Raw genomic sequence first — 20,564 nt, 5'->3', positions numbered from 1 at the left:
GACACAGATGGACCCTGGGGTCAATGCTAAGTGAAATAAGTCACATGCAGGACAAACACTGTGTGTTATCACTTACATGTAGAATCGAAAAGTTAAAATCAAAGAAACAGAGTAGGATGGCAATTGGCTGGGGGTGGGGAAGTAGGGAGACGCTGGTCAAGGGGTGCAACTTTCAACGACAAGATGGGTGAATTCCGGGGCTCCTGTGTGCAGCGAGGCGACTACTATTAACTATGCTGTATTCTATTCTTACAAGCCGGCACGGGAGATCTTAGAAGTTACCCCCACACACCCACAAAGGTAACTTCTTCTCTGAGTTCTACACCGTAAATAAACATATTTTTATGTCAGTAATATCTCAGTAAAGCTGGGGCTGGAGGGGAGAAAGCCTGACCTTTCCCCAGCCCGTTCCGCTGGGTGAGATGGAAGGACCGGCTCAGATCGTCTGGGAGGCATCCACCCTGCTGGGCCCAGGGGCAGGGAAACCCTGGCTGATGAGTGCCTCTTCCCAGGGCACCTGGGTGCCCTCTGAAGAGCCTGCCTCACTCTCGCCTTGCGCTCATCTTCTCAGACTCAGGCTGCAGACGCGCCCACGGCCACCGCGCCTGCAGCGGCCAGGGAGGCACAGGACGCATGCGACAGGCGCCGGCGGCAGCGGGAGCTTCTTGACATGGCCGGGGCACCGGGAGCGGCTCTGCAGAAGGCCTTCTTGTTAGGACGGAAGCCTCGGTCAAGTCCTGGCCCTGCCTGCGTGAGCTGGAGAAAGCAGCTCCATTTCTCTGCCCCTCGTGGTCGGCCGAGGATGACACCGACTCCGTGGACGGGCTGTGAGAGTGTGCCTGGAGAGCTCCGAGCTCTCTGTCTGAGGCAGCTGCTATTCCAGGGAGACCCGAGATGAGCTAAAGGGGGCAGGCCAACAGAGGCGGGGTGTGGCACGTGGTGCCAGCCTGGGGGCCGGGGGGGCGGGGCTCTTTCCACGAGTCCGTCGCCCACCTGCTGCGTGGCCCTGAGGAAGCAGGGTCCCGGGTCCCGGTGGACACTCAGGAAGACGCCCTGCAGGCCCTCCTCGGGGCTGGCAGCTCTGCCCCACGGCTGGTGCTCTGCAGAGACTTGGCTGTGGGGTCCTGCCCAGGGCCCCTGAGCTTTAGGATCCAGATTCCTAACATGGACGTCGAAGCCCTCGGTTCACAGGTTCACCCCCGACCCACCTGCCCCAGGGACCAGTGGCAGGCGAGTAACCAAGGAGAGGTGGCAGAAGCAAAACAAGCCTTCACCGCGTCCTGCGTAAGCCAGCTTCCTCCTCAGCCCCTCTCCTCTCCAGGGACGTGGCCTTACCATGCTCCTCATTAGACTGTCTGCCTGGGACCGTTCGTGAGAAACTATCCTTGAGCCAGCAGTGCAGACGGTCTCCACGGGAATGGTCTCCTTCACAACTGCCCTCCCACTGCCTCCCTGTGTATGTGAGCGTACACACACACACACACACACACACACACACACACACACACAGAGGCTGGGCCATCAGGAGGGCCGTGGGGGCCCTGTCCATCTTGCTCTGGGTCCAGGCACACGTTCTCCTGGCCTTCTCCACCCAGAAGTACCCCCTCTCTGGGCAGCGGGTCCTGGTGAAGTGCGGGCGGGCGGCGGCAGGGAGCTGAGACCTGCAGCTCTTCTCCAGGCTGTGCTAGCTCCGGGCCCCAGAGGCCGGCTTTGGAGAGCTCCGTGGGGCCTTCTTTGAGGCTGTATCGCTCTCCCACCCCTCCCCAGACACCTGTCGCCTGGAGAGAGTCCAAGTTAACACTGGCGTCACATAGGTCCCGTCCATTCCTCGAAGCAGGAACGGGGGACAGAGGTGGTGTGTCCACATCATAGCTCTGGGATGCCCAGAATTCCTGGCAGAAGAGTCAGAACTGTAGCAAAGGTGGCACCCATCTAAATACAGGGCCAAGGAGTGCGGCTGCCAGTCAACAGGCCACTTACAAATGTAACATCAGATACGGCTGGTGGAGACACAGCTGGCAGACCAGCATTTTCATCTTGACTTTATGATCTTGAGGGCCCAATAATGTCCCACCATAGGAAGCGGATGCCATGGATTTTACTTTTCAACTTTACCATGGGAAAGTTGAACACAAACAGAAGGAATTCGTGCCTGGTTCTCCCACAGTGACACTATAATGGGGTTCTTTATTTTAATGTCTCACTTAGTCACAGTCTTTTGCAAAAGTCACCTCCTTTACAACTCTCCCCAGGCCATCTGTCCTCACCACTTCAGCCAAAAGGACCTGGCTATATGAGAAAGGCAAATCAGAGCCGTCCACCATGCTCGGCCCCTGGAATCTCCGCTCTGATAGGTTAGTCAAGACCACAGAGGGATGAGAGAGGGGTGTGAAGGGAAGGACTCCCAAGTGACGCGCGGGCTTCCAGACTCTCAGCAGGCTCCGGGCAGTGATTCAACAAAGCCGCGGCCCTGAGAGATGGCCCAGCGGCTCCAGGTCCCAGGTTCCCAAGCAGGAGCTCGCCCGGGTTGATCCTCTGGAGGAAAACCCGCTCTGAATCCAGAAGCCACTGCTTCTGCTGTCCCTGCCTTCTCTGAAGGGTCCTCACTCTCCCTGCCCCTCCCCGCCCCCCGACTCCTCTGCCCCAGTCAGCAGATTCCAAGCGGACAGGAGACTCACGGTCCATGGGAATCTCGATGGCCCTGCCGAGGCTGAGTGCGCAGAGGAGGATGGCTGTGTAGGCCCAGGGCGGCGGCTGCCCAGCCATCCTGAGCACCGGGCCTCGCGCCCCGCACCCTGGCCTGCGAGGTCTCTCTGCCTCCAGTCGCTGGAACTGAGCCTCCCGGACGGAGTTCAGCTGCGGAAAGAAATATGATGCCAAGTGAGTGTTCCCTGAACTCCTGGTCTGCTCTAGAAATCCTACAGAGCCTTGAGGATTCAGGGACCCCTTGATTACAGACCTACATTCTAACACAGTTTTTTTTAACCTTGCACTATCGACTTTTGGGACCTGACAATCCTTTGTGTGGGGACCGTCTTGGGTATTGTAGGGTGCTGAGCAGCACCCCTGGTCTCTGCCCCCTAGATGCCAGGATGCCCTACTCCTGCCCTCAACTGAAGACGTCTCCAGAATCGCCAACTGTCCCCTGGAGGGAGGGCAAACCACCCCTAGTTAAGAACCAGTTTTCCAGAAGGAAGGACAACTCTACATAGAATAGTTGTAAAAACAAATACTGGCTCGCAGGCCCAGCACCTGGAAGGTGCCACGCACTGTTAGTTGCTCGGTTGTGTCCGACTCTTTGCAACCCCATGGACTGTAGCCCGCCAGGGTCCCCCATCCATGGAATTCCCCAGGCAAGAATACTGGAGTGGGTTGCCATGCCCTCCTCCAGGGGGTCTTCCCGACCCAGGACTGAACTCAGGTCTCCTGCTTTATAGACAGATTCTTTACCGTCGGAGCCACCAGGGAAACCCCATGCACTGAACCTATAGGAAACACACCTATCTCACAGCCTTTCTGACCCACATGTGATGAGGGGGCCTGAGGCTGAGTGTGTCTGGGTCAGCGGCATAGAGACAAGATCCCAACGCCAGCCCCTCACCTCATGTGTCCTTTGACCCAGAGTCGGGGAGAGCGAAGGAGGCGGCGGTACGGGGCAGAAGTTGGGTAAGTGGAAACTTGGTTGCCCACAAGAGTTTGTACATGAATGATTTCTGCAGATACTTTGTGCAGCTAACGATTTGGCAGTGGTCGCTGACGGTGTCCCTTTAGGGATAATGGCAGTGCGGACATGACAGCTCCGGACAGAAGGCTCCAGCGGGTTGGGAGAATAAGCAAGATTCGTGACAGCGTGATGCTCACACCCTCAGGCACAAGACATCGTCCCAGGGCTGACAGGGGTAAGGGCTAAACATGCCTGTCCAAGGAGCCTGGGGTGGTCCTGGAGAGACAAATCCCCCCGCCTGGTCCTGAGACAGAGGAGCAAGAATGGCTTACAGCCGAGACTCAGATACCAACCTTTAAACTGCCTGAGGCTCTGAAACACGGAATCTTAAAAAGTGGTCCAGTTTGCTGCTCTGACTATCACGGGGCCAAACAAACCACAGAGGACAGTGGGAAGCAGTTTCCCCACGATTCCTCCGGCTTTTCTGGATGAGTAGCCACCTAGCAAATGGATACACTGCTTAAAACAATTTGGCAGCAATGTGAAGCCTTGCTATCACCCGTACACGCCTGCCAGCTCCCATATATCCTGACTGAGGGTATAGGGGATCCCTTGTGCCTGAATGTGGGCAAACCAACGGAAGCTGGGCCTGATGCCAGCCCCTCACCTCATGTGTATTTCTGGTCTCCTTTCCTTGTCTGCTGTCTCCCTTCCCACTGCTTCTTCCTTGGTGTTGCCAAGGAAGTTGCCAAACAGTGGTTTACATCAGTTACTGCAACAGCTTCCTAAGTGGTCTCTCCCCACTTCTGCCCTTTCCCCTCTGACTCATTCTCCATCCATAACCAGAGCACTTACTCCTCAGAGCAAATCAGTTCAGTTCAGTTCAGCTCAGTTATGTCCGACTCTTTGCGACCCCATGGACTGCAGCACGCCAGGCCTCCCTGTCCATCACCAACTCCTGGAGTTTACTCAAACTCATGTCCATTGAGTTGGTGATGCCATCCAACTCTGTAGTCCCCTTTCCCCCCCGCCTTCAGTCTTTCCCAGCATCAGGGTCTTTTCCAGTGAGTCAGTTCTTCGCATCAGATGGCCAAAGTATTGTAACTTCAGCTTCAGCATCAGTCCTTCCAATGAATATTCAGGACTGATCTCCCTTAGGATGGAGTGGTTGGATCTCCTTGCAGTCCAAGGGACTCTCAAGAGTCTTCTCCAACACCACAGTTCAAAAGCATCAATTCTTCTGTGCTCAGCTTTCTTCATAGTTCAACTCTCACATCCATACATGACCACTGGAAAAACCATAGCTTTGACTAGATGGACCTTTTGTTGGCAAAGTAATGTCTCTGCTTTTTAATATGCTGTCTAGGTTGGTCATAGCTTTTCTTCCAAGGAGCAAGCGTCTTTTAATTTCATGGCTGTAGTCACCATCTGCAGTGATTTTGGGGCCCAAGAAAATAAAGTCTGACACTGTTTCCACTGTTTCCCCATCTACCTGCTATGAAGTGATGGGACCAGATGCCATGATCTTTGTGCAAATGCAAATATAGATACGGTATCCCCTAGTCAAACTCACTGCCTCACTGCTGCCCCAAAATTGAAGCTGAAGTCCGTGACTTGCCTGGAAGCCCTGTGTGATGCAGCCCCAACTGCAAGACCATTTCTTACCCTCCCCGTGCATTCTGAATCCCAGCCCACATGGGTAGATTCTAAAGCTCTACTGTGCCGACTTCTGCACAGACTGACTTCTGTCTAGAACACTTCCTGCGTCTGCCCGCTCTCATTAGGGTGTGCCAAGTATGACTGACGTGCCCCCTTGTCTGTGCTCCTGAACGCCACTCCCCTATTACAGCACTTGTCACTATGAATTCATTCCCAAAGTCACTCCTCTGTACACCCTATAAAAAGGAAGGTACTGTAGGGAAGGTGCCGCTTCTTGTTTATTCCTAGAGTATAGCATAATGCCTCAAACATAGCAGGCGCTCAGAACCATGTGATAGATGGATGCAAAATGCGCAGAGGAATGCCTGAGCAAAACAAACCACTTGGTTCCCCTGTTTTAGACCGCGTGTTTCCCCATGAAACCACCAGGCGGCGCAGGAGAGCACAGGCTTTGGACCCGGAACCCGTGAGGGCGTTTAGTCCCTGGGGGAAAATCCCCTTCCTACAACACAGGCGCTGCTCTCCGGCTGGGAACCGTTCAGCTGGGAGTGAGTTACGAAGGTAGAACAGCTCCAGACGGGAGACTGGCTGGAAGGCCTCGCAGGAGGTCTCTGCTTCTTCCTCTTCTCTAAAATGACCCTTACAGTGTCTCGGAAAGAGGCTGCGATTGCCCCTCCGTGGTTCCTCACCTCCAAAGACGAGACTCAGGCTGTCCATCTGAAACCTTGGTGCTGAGGGGCCAGGCAGAGGCTCGGCACTCCTCCCAGGAGGACAGTGGGGATGACTCCAGTTTTGGCTCTGAGAGCACCACGTTTTGTTCAGGAGCCGCCAAGTGGGAGGAAGTGATGGGAAAGAGAAGGGTATCTTTTTCTGGGAATCTTGATGGAAACCGGAAGCCAGAAGCTATTCATTAACTAGATACACACTGGCAGGAAAAGAGGCCAATTATTTGCGGTGTCTTTAACCCACAATTTAAACAACACAGTAGGAAAAGAACAGAGAAATAATCTCATTTAGCTATTTGGCAATTCTCTCTCCCTCTTCCCTTGGAATCCAACTTTTCCGATAAAGTCTTTACAGAGGAAGAAACTTTAAAGATTATTTGGCTTTATGGAATCGCCTTACTTCTCAGATGAGGACACAAGAGCCTAGAAAGGGGAAGTGATATCCTCAATGTCACCTCACACACGGCTTTGTGGCAAAACTAAGAAAAGAACCCAGGTCTCCTGACTGGTAGCCCAGGGTTTTTCCATCAGATTTCCCTGTCTCTCCATATATATGAAAATTACCGAGCAAAGCTGCAATTTAAAAAAGAAATGTATAGTTTGGCAGTATCTCAAAAATTAAACATAAAATTACCATCAGTTCAGCTCAGTTCAGTCGCTCAGTCGTGTCCGACTCTTTCCGACCCCATGAATCGCAGCACCCCAGGCCTCCCTGTCCATCACCAACTCCCGGAGTTCACTCAAACTCAACATCCATCAGAGTCGGACACAACTGAAACGACTTAGCAGCAGCAGCAACGTCCATCAAGTCGGTGATGCCATCCAGCCATCTCATCCTCTGTTGTCCCCTTCTCCTCCTGCCCCCAATCCCTCCCAGCATCAGAGTCGTTTCCAATGAGTCAGCTCTTCACATGAGGTGGCCAAAGTACTGGAGCTTCAGCTTTAGCATCATTCCTTCCAAAGAAAACCCAGGACCTATCTCCTTCAGAATGGACTGGTTGAATCTCCTTGCAGTCCAAGGGACTCTCAAGAGTCTTCTCCAACACCACAGTTCAAAAGCATCAATTCTTCGGTGCTCAGCCTTCTTCACAGTCCAACTCTCACATCCATACATGACCACATGAAAAACCATAGCCTTGACTAGACAGAACTTAGTCGGCAAAGTAATGTCTCTGCTTTCCAATATGCTGTCTAGGTTGGTCATAACTTTCCTTCAAAGGAATAAGCGTCTTTTAATTTCATGGCTGCAGTCACCATCTGCAGTGATTTTGGAGCCCCCAAAAATAAAGTCTAATACTGTTTCCACTGTTTCCCCATCTATTTCCCATGAAGTGGTGGGACCAGATGCCATGATCTTTGTTTTATGAATGCTGAGCTTTAAGCCAACTTTTTCACTCTCCTCTTTCACTTTCATCAAAAGGCTTTTTAGTTCCTGTCCACTTTCTGCCATAAGGGTGGTGTCATCTGCATATCTGACATTATTGATATTTCTCCCGGCAATCTTGATTCTAGCTTGTGTTTCATCCAGCCCAGCGTTTCTCATGATGTACTCTGCATATAAGTTACCATATGACCCCATATTTCTGCTCTTAAGTATATGCCCTAAAGAATTAAAATCAGGGACATGAACAAGTACATGCATGCTGCATGCTAAGTTGCTTCAGTCGTGTCCGACTCTTTGTGACCCCACGGACTGGAGCCCTCCAGTCTCCTCTGTCCATGGGATTCTCCAGGCAAGAATACTGGAGTGGGATGCCATCACCTCCTCCAGGGGGTCTTCCTGAGCCAGGGATCAAATACCACATCTCCTGCAGCACTTGCATTGCAGGCAGATTCTCTACCACTGAGCCGCCAGGGAAGCCCCAAGCAAGTACACGTACACACATGTTCATAGCAGCATCATTCACAATAGCCAAGGGGTTGAAGCAGCCCAGTGTCCATCAGTTGATAAATGAATAAACAAATTGCTGGATATAGGTGGGAGAAGCTGAGCAGCCAGGGGCGGGGTTTGGGGGCGGAATTGTCAGGGCCCTTCAAGGGGAATGCCACTAACTACGGAGCATCCCATGGAGGAGTAAGGAAAGCCACATATCCTTGAAAGGGCAGGTGGAGGCTGCAGAAGAGGGGGTGGTGATGACTGTCTTGGAAAGTTGGAGGAGGGTGTGGATTTCTTCTGTTTAGCTTCATGGGGGCAAAAAAAGGATCAAATGAGAAGAAGTTCCAGAGAGGCAGCTGCTTCTCTGAGATGCAGAGAAGAATAATCTAATACATACAGCCATCATACAAAACCATCTATGAAATGAAACACCACCCACACAAGCTACCACTATGGTGCATTTGAACAGTCCTCTTACATTGAATTAAACAGGTAAGAGGTGGACGATAAGGATATAAAATACATTAACGGGAGGTCTACTGCAGGGGGAGAGAGTAAGGAAAAGAACAACAATAAAGAAAACCAAAAGAGAAATCTTGTGTGAATTGAGGTGTACGATGAACTGCTGCTGCTGCTAAGTGGCTTCAGTCGTGTCCGACTCTGTGCGACCCCAGAGACAGCAGCCCACCAGGCTCCCCCATCCCCGGGATTCTCCAGGCAAGAACACTGGAGTGGGTTGCCATGTCCTTCTCCAGTGCATGAAAGTGAAAAGTGAAAGTGAAGTTGCTCAGTCGTGCCCGACTCTTAGCGACCCCATGGACTGCAGCCTGCCAGGCTCCTCCGTCCCTGGGATTTTCCAGGCAAGAGTCCTGGAGTGGGGTGCCATCGCCTTCTCTGATACCATGAACTAGGGACTATGATTAGTTCAAGTCTTGCATATCTGCGAGCCCCACTCCCCAACACTCTGTGTGAAAAGTAAATGAAAGAGAAGAAAAAAAGAGAATAGAGTCACCCAAACAGCCCAAGCTGGAATCAAGATTGTCGGGAGAAATACCAATAACCTCAGATATGCAGATGACACCACCCTTATGGCAGAAAGTGAAAAGGAACTAGAAAGCGTCTCGCTGAAAGTGAAAGAGGAGAGTGAAAAAGTTGACTTAAAGCTCAACATTCAGAAAACGAAGATCATGGCATCTGGTCCCATCACTTCGTGGCAAATAGATGGGGAAACAGTGGAAACAGTGTCAGACTTTATTTTGGGGGGCTCCAAAATCACTGCAGATGGTGACTGCAGCCATGAAATTAAAAGACACTCACTCCTTGGAAGAAAAGTGATGACCAACGTAGACAGCATATTGAAAAGCAGAGACATTAGTCTGCCAACTAAGGTCCCTCTAGCCAAGGGTATGGTTTCTCCTGTGGTCATGTATGGATGTGAGAGTTGGACTGCGAAGAAAGCTGAGTGCCAAAGAATTGATGCTTTTGAACTGTGGTGTTGGAGAAGACTCTTGAGAGTCCCTTGGACTGCAAGGAGATCCAACTAGTCCATTCTAAAGGAGATCAGCCCTGGCTGTTCTTTGAAGGGAATGATGCTGAAGCTGAAGCTCCAGTACTTTGGCCAGTTCATGGGAAGAGCTGACTCATTGGAAAAGACTCTGATGCTGGGAGGGATTGGGGGCAGGAGGAAAAGGGGACGACTGTTGGAGATTACGAGTGAAGTGACACAGAACAAGACACACAAAAGACAGACGACACGCACACTCTGGCCGGAGGAACAGAACTGGGCAAAAAACTAATTGCCGTTTATTATAAAAGCCCCCTAGGCAGAATTCCAGACTGCATGAATAAGCCTTTTCAGCACAGCGCAGGTGCATACATGTTATCGCACAGCAAAGGGGAGTAAAATCCTCGTCTACTGCAGAGTCTGTACAAAGCCCTCTATGCCTTCCTTATCACAAGAAGGGAGTGCTCCCTCGTTTGCAAGGGACCATGAAACTCAAGGCTGTGTCCAGACTCTTTGGCAGAACGCCTCGTTTGCAAGGACGTCCAGCCCTAGCAGAGAGGCCCGTCTGCAGGCACATCTCGGCTACCTTATTAACCCTTCAGACGACCGAGGGTGAGATGGCTCGATGGCATCACCGACCTGATGGACGTGAGTCTGAGTGAACTCCGGGAGTTGGTGATGGACAGGGAGGCCTGGCGTGCTGCGATTCCTGGGGTCAGAAAGAGTCGGACACGACTGAGCGACTGAACTGAACTGAACATGAAGTGTTCCGCAAGTGACACTGCTTTTCATAAAGAATGCAAATGGCATTTGGTCAGGTGTGTTCCTGCCCCCTCAGGAAGGCAACTGGATGCTTCTTAGGATCACCTTGGCACTACTGTAAGCACACAAATCTCTGGACCCTCAAACTTCTAGGCAGGGACCAAATCAAGCCTGCTGATTAGAAAAGCCTTTTTCAATTTGAAGGCCTTTAAAACTGTTGTCATCTTACACGAGGATGCTTCACATACTTGGGCAACCTTCCTGAAGGCAAGGCCTTTATATCTGCAAGCCTTGTGGGAGATATGAATTCAAATTATCTTAAGACGGGGCCTAGGGAAGCACATGTGAGTTGAGTGATGATCAGCCACTGGTGGAGACATCTGGAAATGGCAGCCTGTCTTGACCAAGTTCAAGAGCAGCGGCTATGCAGAAAGACCACCTGGGTCTGAAGCTGCTCCCCGCTTGCAAGGTGCAGAGTACTGAAGGTGAGGAAGTACTGAGACTTCAGGTCTCGGCATTTCTCATCTGAAAACTGTAAGAGGAGCACCTATTCTGAAGGGCTGCAATTGTGACTTGATACCCTAATCCTATACAAAGCACTTAAAGCTTAAGGCAAAAGCTCAAGAAATGTTAGCTGCTGCTACCCAGCAGGCTTCGACCTACCTCCAAGACACTACCAGCAACAGCCCCAAGGAGCAATACTACTTATTCAGCATAGTCACTTTCTGCTTTTCTCTTTTTCCTTTCTTGTGGGTCCTGGTTTGCTTTCTCTCCCCAGACTGGGGGGGCCCCGGTGTTGATTCCTCAAGCTGTCCCCGGCAGATGGATGAGACGACTGCAAGCTGTTGCAATGGGGAGCTCCCCACATTCTCACAGCCCCATTCTGAGCAGGCTGTACTGGTGGTCACAACACATTTGAAGTGACGGGGAGAAAAGACAGGCTGTGCCGAGACACAGCCCGGTTGGCAGCTCCACACCCCATGCTGCAGAGTCCGCCATGGACTCCTGGGCGGCAGTCGGCCAGCCATTCGATCACTTACCAGACCTGGTTTCAGAGAAAGAACAGGGACGAGAGACGGAGACGGGGACAAGGGCCAAGCTCTACTGTCACAGGGCTTACAGCGTTCCAGTGGGGAAGACAGGAGATAAACCTCGAACGGCAGTAACAACAGAGTGAGGCACCAGGAAGTGCGAAGAAGAAAACACAACCCGACCTGCACACAGTGTTTACAGCAGCCTTTCCCATGATTGCCAAAGCTCGCAAGCAACCAAACTGTCTTTCAGCAGGTGAGTGCATAAATCATATGGGACATTCTGGAAAAGGCGGAACTCTGCCTTAAGTCTCTGCCAGAGCAAGTGATGGTGGCCAACCCCCTTGCTGCAGTTCACTCTGAATAAAGAGCCTCTGCTTGTGCTCACTTGGGTGGCATTTATCTTCACATCAACTTTACACAATCACTCTCTTTTCCTAGTCTGCCTTTTCTGTTCTTTCACCCAACTTTCTGTTATCTTTCAGGCGCAGGTCAGGTGACACCACCTCTGGGAAGCCTTCCTTGGTTTCCCTGGACCACCAAGACCGGATCCGGTCCTCACCCTCCATGCCCTCAGAGAATTCTGGGATATACCTGCTGTAATGAGTGCTAGATCTTGGTGTAGAACGTTGTCTCCCAACTACGCAATGAGTTCCCTGAGGATGCGGGACAGTGTCTTATCCAACCCACACAATGTCAAGGACACAGAGAACCTCATGGGCATTTACTGAATGTTTATCCAGCACCCCTGCTCTCCTCCTCCCATCCACTGTACCTGTATCCATTAGCTAGCACTGCCGTCGCAAAGTACCACAGACCGGAAACTCACTGTCTCAGAGTTCTGGAAGCTGGCAGCCCAGGGTCAGGGTGTCAGCAGGGCTGGTCTCTCGCGAGGCCTCTTGCCTTAGCTTGCACGTGCGTGCCTTCCCACAGTGTGCTCACATGGCCTTTCCTCCGCGCAAACACACCCCTGGTGTTTCCTCCTCTCTTTATAGGGTCACCAGTCCTACTGGGTGAGAGCCCACCCTGCTGACATCATTCAATGTCAATTACTTCTGTACAGACCCAATCTCCAAATATAGTTACATGTGGGTAGACCTTCAACACATGAATTTTAAGGAGGGGCACAACTCAGTCTGTAATAGTACAGACATTTTCCTTCAGCGAATTTGTCTCTAGAGTGATCCTACCCAATTCTAGGGTTGGGCTGTGATTAGTATAAAAAAATTAGCACTTTCTAACTCTCACCCATATGGCCGGTTTAGGAATGGACACCTTATCCAGCCAGAAGCACTGTGCTTCATGGAGACTTCTGCTAAAAGCTCTGAGAAAGACAAGTTTCCCCGTCTCTTGAACAAGATGCAGTGAGGGCGCCCCCAGCGGGAGAGGGTGGAGCTTCAGGGACGGGGGGGGGGGGGGGGGGGGGGTCTCGGAGCGTCCTGTGGGGACACCCCAACAATGCAGAAAGCAAACAGAAGATGCAGCGAGACCTGACCCTTCGCGTCACTGTTTCCGTCACTGAGGGAGGGTTTCCTGAACAAAGCCCTACTTGGGGATTTTAAATTATATGTGTGTTTATATTAAAAATTCTTTTGAATTTTTAAGCCAGCTGGAGTTGTTTTCTATCACTCGCAACTGAGAGTGCTATCAGAATCAGCAATGCCCCTAGAATGTTCGTTGAAGCCACAAGCTTCCCGTGATCTTCACTTTCTGTATTAAAGAAGCAGGTCTCCCTCCGCCTGCCTGCCTCTGCCTGGACCCGGCCCCATCCCTCTGCAGGGTCTCTGACCACCAACTCTCTGCCCTCCTGAAGGTTTCCAAACTCTTCTTAACTGGCTCTCTGCCTTCGCAGAGAAACATTTTCAAGTTCTCTCATAATGAAACCAAAAGATCATTCTCTGTATTGCACAGCTCCCTATAGGTACCTAATTTTTTCTTTCATTTCTTCTCATGAAAGGTGTTTTTTCCCCCTCAGTAGAGGTCAATGGCTTCTATGTTTGCCGATTTTGTTCCCATTCATTACTCCTCCAACCACACTCTGAACCTCTCCTGTCTGGACCCCGCACTGGCCTCCAGATGGCCAGATTCAGGGTCTGCAGTCTTTATCTTGCCAGGCCCCTTGGAGGCATTAACGACTGTTAATCACCCAACCCGTCCTTCGCCCTTCCTAACATCCTTTCCCGCCTGTTGCCTCTGAAACCCCACTCTGGGGGCTCGTTCTCTTCCCAGCCCTCATAGCCTCCGTGGCAGCACCGATCACCTGCTGGACCCTTTTCCCTGCCTGATGTCCTCAGCGTCTTCACTGGCGCCCTGGCCTTCCATCTCTCTTCTGTGTTTGCTGATGCCCACCTAAGTCACCGAGCCAGGCTCTTGAACCACTCTTACCCCCCACTTCTCCTCACACCTCACATCCAGGCACCAAGGCCCCTGGACGCCTCCCTCTGGGTGTCTCTCATTCCCCTCTTCTGCACATTCCCAGCTGCCTGCCTCTCATAACATCACGTCTCATTGCAATAACCTCGCGCCTGGTCTCCTTCCAATCCATTCTCCATGTTGCTATTACAGTGATTTTTCTAAATCCCCACCTGATCATGTCACCGCTCTGCTGAAAACCTTCCCATTTCTCCCCATCGCTCTATGTAAGATCAAATCCAAACCACTGAACACAGCACATAAGGCCCCGTAAGACCAGGTCTCTGGAGTCCCCTCCAAGCCTGGCCAAACCCTAAATGCTTCCTTGTGTGTTAGTTGCTCAGTTGTGTCTGACTCTTTTGCAGCCCCATGGACTGTAGCCCACCAGGTTCCTCTGTCAATGGAATTCTCCAGGCAAGAATCCTGGAGGGGGTAGCCAGTCCCTTCTCCAGGCAATCTTCCCGACCCAGAGATCAAGCATGTCACACTGTATTCAACCTCCATAATTTATCCATGCCAGCCCCTGTGCCTGTAAAGGCCTTCCCTCCTTGTCATGTGATTAATTCCTACTCAGTCTTCAAGACTTCACTGCTCAGACATCTTCTGCAGAGTAAAGAACGCCTTGCGCCCCTCCGTGCCCCCTACTGCCAGCAGAGCCGGGAGTCCCTCTCATCTCCACTATAGCTTAAACTGCCTCTCTGGGCAAACCTGTATGATTAAACTAAGGCTTGGAGGCCTTTTCTGTAGAAGTCTAGATAGTAAGTATTTTAAGTAGGAAGTCAAGAAACACCTGGAGTAACAGGCAAATTTGGCCTTGGAATATGGAATGAAGCGGGGCACAGACTAATAGAGTTTTGCCAAGAAAATGCACTGGTCATAGCAAACACCCTCTTCCAACAACACAAGAGAAGACTCTACACATGGACATCACCAGATGGTCAACACCGAAATCAGATTGATTATATTCTTTGCAGGCAAAGATGGAGAAGCTCTATACAGTCAGCAAAAACAAGACCAGGAGCTACTGTGGCTCAGATCATGAACTCCTTATTGCCAAATTCAGACTTAAATTGAAGAAAGTAGGGGAAACCACTAGACCATTCAGGTATGACCTAAATCAAATCCCTTATGATTATACAGTGGAAGTGAGAAATAGATTTAAGGGCCTAGATCTGATAGATAGAGTGCCTGATGAGCTATGGGCAGAGGTTCGTGACATTGTACAGGAGACAGGGATCAAGACCATCCCCATGGAAAAGAAATGCAAAAAAGCAAAATGGCTGTCTGGGGAGGCCTTACAAATAGCTGTGAAAAGAAGAGAAGTGAAAAGCAAAGGAGAAAAGGAAAGATATAAGCATCTGAATGCAGAGTTCCAAAGAATAGCAAGAAGAGATAAGAAAGCCTTCTTCAGCAATCAATGCAAAGAAATAGAGGAAAACAACAGAATGGGAAAGACTAGAGATCTCTTCAAGGAAATTAGAGATACCAAGGGAACATTTCATGCAAAGATGGGCTCGATAAAGGACAGAAATGGTCTGGACCTAACAGAAGCAGAAGATATTAAGAAGAGGTGGCAAGAATACACGGAAGAACTGTACAAAAAAGATCTTCACGACCCAGATAATCATGAGGGTGTGATCACTCATCTAGAGCCAGACATCCTGGAATGTGAAGTCAAGTGGGTCTTAGAAAGCATCACTACGAACAAAGCTAGTGGAGGTGATGGAATTCCAGTTGAGCTATTTCAAATCCTGAAAGATGATGCTATGAAAGTGCTGCACTCAATATGCCAGCAAATTTGGAAAACTCAGCAGTGGCCACAGGACTGGAAAAGGTCAGTTTTCATTCCAATCCCAAAGAAAGGCAATGCCAAAGAATGCTCAAACTACCACACAATTGCACTCATCTCACATGCTAGTAAAGTAATGCTCAAAATCCTCCAAGCCAGGCTTCAGCAATACATGAACCGTGAACTCCCTGATGTTCAAGCTGGTTTTAGAAAAGGCAGAGGAAGCAGAGATCAAATTGCCAACATCTGCTGGATCATAGAAAAAGCAAGAGAGTTCCAGAAAAACATCTATTTCTGCTTTATTGACTATGCCAAAGCCTTTGACTGTGTGGATCACAATAAACTGGAAAATTCTGAAAGAGATGGGAATACCAGACCACCTGACCTGCCTCTTGAGAAATCTGTATGCAGGTCAGGAAGCAACAGTTAGAACTGGACATGGAACAACAGACTGGTTCCAAATAGGAAAAGGAGTACCTCAAGGCTGTATATTGTCACCTTGCTTATTTAACTTCTATGCAGAGTACATCATGAGAAACGCTGGGCTGGAAGCAACACAAGCTGGAATCAAGATTGCCGGGAGAAATATCAATAACCTCAGATATGCAGATGACACCACCCTTATGGCAGAAAGTGAACAGGAGCTAAAATGCCTCTTGATGAAAGTGAAAGAGGAGAGTGAAAAAGTTGGCTTAAAGCTCAACATTCAGAAAACGAAGATCATGGAATCTGGTCCCATCACTTCATGGGAAACAGATGGGCAAACAGTGGAAACAGTGTCAGACTTTATTTTGGGGGGCTCCAAAATCACTGCAGATGGTGATTGCAGCCATGAAATTAAAAGACGCTTATTCCTTTGAAGGAAAGTTATGACCAACCTAGATAGCATATTGGAAAGCAGAGACATTACTTTGCCGACTAAGGTCTGTCTAGTCAAGGCTATGGTTTTTTGTGTGGTCATGTATGGATGTGAGAGTTGGACTGTGAAGAAAGCTGGGTGCTGAAGAACTGATGCCTTTGAAGAAAGCTGAGCGCCGAAGAATTGATGCTTTTGAACTGTGGTGTTGGAGAAGACTCTTGAGGGTCCCTTGGACTGCTAGGAGATCCAGCCAGTCCATTCTGAAGGAGATCAGCCTTGGGATTTCTTTGGAGGGAATGATGCTAAAGCTGAAGCTCCAGTAGTTTGGCCACCTCATGCGAAGAGTTGACTCATTGGAAAAGACTCTGATGCTGGGAGGGATTGGGGGCAGGAGGAGAAGGGGACGACCGAGGATGAGATGGCTGGATGGCGTCACTGACTCGATGGACGTGAGTCTGAGTGAACTTCGGGAGTTGGTGATGGACGGGGAGGCCTGGTGTGCTGCAAAGAGTCGGACACGACTGAGCAACTGAACTGAACTGAAGACAGTTTCTGTCGCAAGTGCTGAACTTTACCATTAAGGAGTGAGTGGATGGGTGTGTCTATCCACTAATAAAACTTTATTCACAAAACAGGCAGCGGAGTGGGATTGGCCCGGGGGCTGCAGGTTGCTCACCACTGCCTTAAGCTTTCTCCCATCTTTGTGGAATTCTCGAGGCTCAGACCATGCCCTGCTCATTTTTGCGTCTCCAGTGCCTGGCAGGGTCCCTGGCAGGAAATATTTAGGGAAAGGAAGATCCAAGTAAACGTTTCAGACCTGCCACTTATCTTCTGTAAACTACGTGTTTTACAAACCTTTTTTAAAATCTCATAAATGGAAATAAATACTCCTGCTTTGTCTGCTGCAGATGGTGGTTGCGAGAACCCCACGAACAGTGCGTAGGAACGTGAAGCCCAGCACAAACGGAAGCGGTCTCACTGCTCGCGTGACGCCACTACACAGACCTTTATCCTGTGAGTCTGAACCCGGGAGAGGGTCTGTGATCTACCTGCCATCGCTCCGCCCGTCTGGTGGGTGGCGTGGGGCTTGGCCGCAGCCCACTCCGTGCCCTACCACTTCGTCTAGCTCTGGGGACGCCCAGGGGCGAGGCTCCTCAACCATTTCTCCTCTCCCCATTGCTCCACTTGCTTTGTCCTAGCTTCCAGATTCCATAGTTGCCTCCACCTGGGCAGGTGTGAAACAGAGTGTGTTTGTGACAGATGAATGGCTCGATGGCCTCTGAGGCCTCCCAGAGACTAGAGCAGGTTCTCTGGGTTAGAATCAACAGAGGTAGAAGCTGATGGCAGCCTGGTAGTGGATGGTGAGAAGGAGGACGGCATCAAGGTTCCTAGGCTGGGAGACTGGATGGGATGACACTCATGACTGGCATCAAGAATTAAGGAAGGGGAAACGTCTGGAAGTGACTGGGGCTAGGGAGATCATGAGCTTGGAACCAAATATGTCCGGTTCGAAATGCCCAGGGCTGTGAACAATACACCTCTGCAGGTAGCCTGATGCTGTGTTTCTGAATTACTGCCTGCAGATACGCACAGCGACAGATTAGTGCTACAGGGCCACGTGCCAGCAGCTAGCTCTCAGAATAAATTAATGAAATGACTAGAATAGTACCACAAGAGCCAAGTAAGGAATACGCTCACACATCACTGCCACAGGATATTGTGGGGGGAGCAGAGAGATAATAAAAGCCCGACCGAGCCAACGCAAAACTCAGTCACCCTGCATCAGATTAAAAAAACAAACACGCAGCAGGCATATTCCTGTGGCTGCCTGGAAGCAACCTGTTCAGAAATCAGAGAGAGGAGCTGAAACAAAAGAGCAAATAGAAGCCCATCAAAACAAGGAGTGGGGAAGGACCGTGTGCGTGCGGTCTCAAAAGAACTCAGGAGTATCCCAAGCCAGGCCCTGGGCTCCCTGCAGACAGGCAGGCAGGCCCTCTTAGGGGAACTCAGGACTAGGATGTAAGGAATTTCTTGTCATTTGTTCCCAGTATCAACGAGGAACAGTTGCAAATGATATATACATAAATATAAATCCAACTGGCTCAGGTCATATAGATATATAATATATAAAACTTGTAATAATCACATTTTCACTCACTTTTCATTTTCTTTCTTCAAGAACAGAGAAAGAGCTGGTATGTGTCCTCTATTATGTTTGTTTTGGCAGAAAAAATACCCGAGGAGCTGACCTACACTGTCTGTGCACCGCTCAAGCCCTGTGACCTGGCTCCCACCCCACGCGGCCTCTTCTCCTGCAGGGCCAGCCCGGGCCTTGCACCCCCCGCCCCCCAGACCAGCCAGGAATTTTCTGGACCTTCAGCCACCCCTGTGAAGGCTGGAAGTGCTACCCCCCTTACCTCTCTACAGTGCAAATGCCCCTCCTCACCAAGGCCCTCAGTGGCAACCCCTCTGCAGCGCAGACCCTACCTTCCCACTGAAAGTGGGCTGCAATTACCCCTGAACCCTCAGCACGCTCTGTTCCAGGGGTTATACATATCCTCCTGCCAGTGAGACTAGCTGTTCCTACAACCATCTCCTGCATCAGACTCTGAAGTTCCTGAGTCTATGTTTTGTCTCCCTCAGTAGCAAACCAGTACAATAAATATGCGTGGAGTGAGTGAACAGCCATCTTATCAGACACTTCCTCTTAATTGAGAGATATGCATCCATCAAGAATTACTGTATTAGAAATTCTTGATTAAATCATATATAATAAAACTTGTTACAGCATACACTTGAGTAATAAAAATAACAGCAATAACCTAATAACATCTATGAAGCATCCTATGAAGTAGACAGACCCTGTCCCTGCTCAGCAGACACACTCGTCCCCCTACTCCCCCCCTACTCCCTCTCAGGGCATCTGTCTGATCTCAGTCAGGGCCTCCCCATTTCCTCCATCCTGCAGACAGACTCTCAGAACTTGGGATTCGGGGGCTCCAGGCACTAACCCCTGAATGGCCATCTATTCTGTTCCCAGCCTCCCTGCACCCTCATCCTGAGGGTTTCAGCTCAGCCGCTCTGATTCTGAGGTCACCTTCTGCAGAGGGGTGCCCCAGGCGCCGGGGAGGACCCTCCTCCCTGCTCCCCTCCTTCTGCAGGTCCACAGCTCCCTTCCATCTCTTATGCCAAGGGAGGAACCAGGCAACAGATGGTGACCCCAGCCCGCGTGCTCCCTCCACTCACAGGCATCTGAAGGCCGGACGGGTTTCCTAGGAAACTCAAGTGCCCCATACTGGTGATCCCCAGCCTCTCCCAAAGAGAGCACCAAGCAGGGAGGAGGAAGACAGAGGGGAAGATGAGACAGATGGGAAGGTGCAGGAGGAGCTCCATGCCTTCCTTCCAAGTTTCCCCAGTGAAGCTAGACGCCTCACATCTCCCCTTCACCCCCACAAGCCGGCCACAGTCTCAGCATCTTCACAAAGTTTCGCTGCCCATGCAACCCTCCCCCTCTCCCTTTCAGGGCTGAGCCCTCCTGGGGCCCCAGGACTTGACAGCCTAAGAAAGCACTCACCAGCCTGCTTCTTCATCTGCCTCTCCCCTGCCCAGGAGAGGAGACCCGCTTCCTCCCTGCGTGGGGTCCGACCAGTTGTCTTCTAGGATTTTCCAACAACTAAGGACACCTTGTATGTGGATTCAAGCCCCCTTCCCCCTCCTCCCTTCTCAGGGATGGAGGAGGGTGGTCTCCATCTGCTCGGTGGCTGTGCTGCCTGCCTGGCTCCCTGGCATTGTCAGAGGGAGCGATCTGGGGGGAGACAGGGGCTGTGTTTAACCATTGAGAGGGCTCCCTTGGCGGCAGGGGCACCGGCAGGTCTGGCCCCTCCTCGCCCTGCCTGAGGTCACGGGGTCTCAGCAGGAGTGGGGGATGGGGAGCAACAATATCAGGTGACCCCGATTCCCACCAGGGAAGGGGGCGGAGGGGGACACCTGGGTTTAGGATTAAGGATTTGGCTGAAAACAACTGTTTCCTGCCCAACACCCAGAACTTATCTATTGGTTGAAACCACACCACTTGGCTATTTATTAGGTTGGGAACAAGGGAAGGAGGGGGCAGGAAAGGAGAAAGAGGGAAGAGGCCTCTCCCTTGGGATGCCCACCGTAAGTATCAGGTGAGCTTCTCAGGCTCCCTCCAGGCTGCCAGGGGCCCAGAGCACGGGCAGGCGCCTTGGTGCTCACAAGCCACCAGGCCGGTCGTGAAGGCTGCGCCCACCCGGCACGTGTCC

The 20,564-nt window shown here is 51.0% G+C and overlaps 1 protein-coding gene across 1 annotated transcript in view; it reads right to left on the bottom strand.

Annotated features, from left to right (window-relative positions):
- Window positions 1–20,564, bottom strand: part of NFASC (neurofascin) — a 165,702-nt gene that overhangs the window by 66,343 nt on the left and 78,795 nt on the right. Inside the window, exon 3 of the mRNA XM_052654213.1 lies at window positions 2,679–2,856. Within this exon, the coding sequence (XP_052510173.1) occupies window positions 2,679–2,856 (178 nt within the window). The remainder of the gene's footprint in view (window positions 1–2,678; window positions 2,857–20,564) is intronic.

This window comes from Budorcas taxicolor, chromosome 16 (genome assembly GCF_023091745.1).
Source record: "Budorcas taxicolor isolate Tak-1 chromosome 16, Takin1.1, whole genome shotgun sequence".
In the NCBI taxonomy this organism is placed as follows: Eukaryota; Metazoa; Chordata; class Mammalia; order Artiodactyla; family Bovidae; genus Budorcas; species Budorcas taxicolor.
Note: the sequence above shows the minus strand (reverse complement) of the source record. Positions and strands in the feature narration are given on the sequence as shown.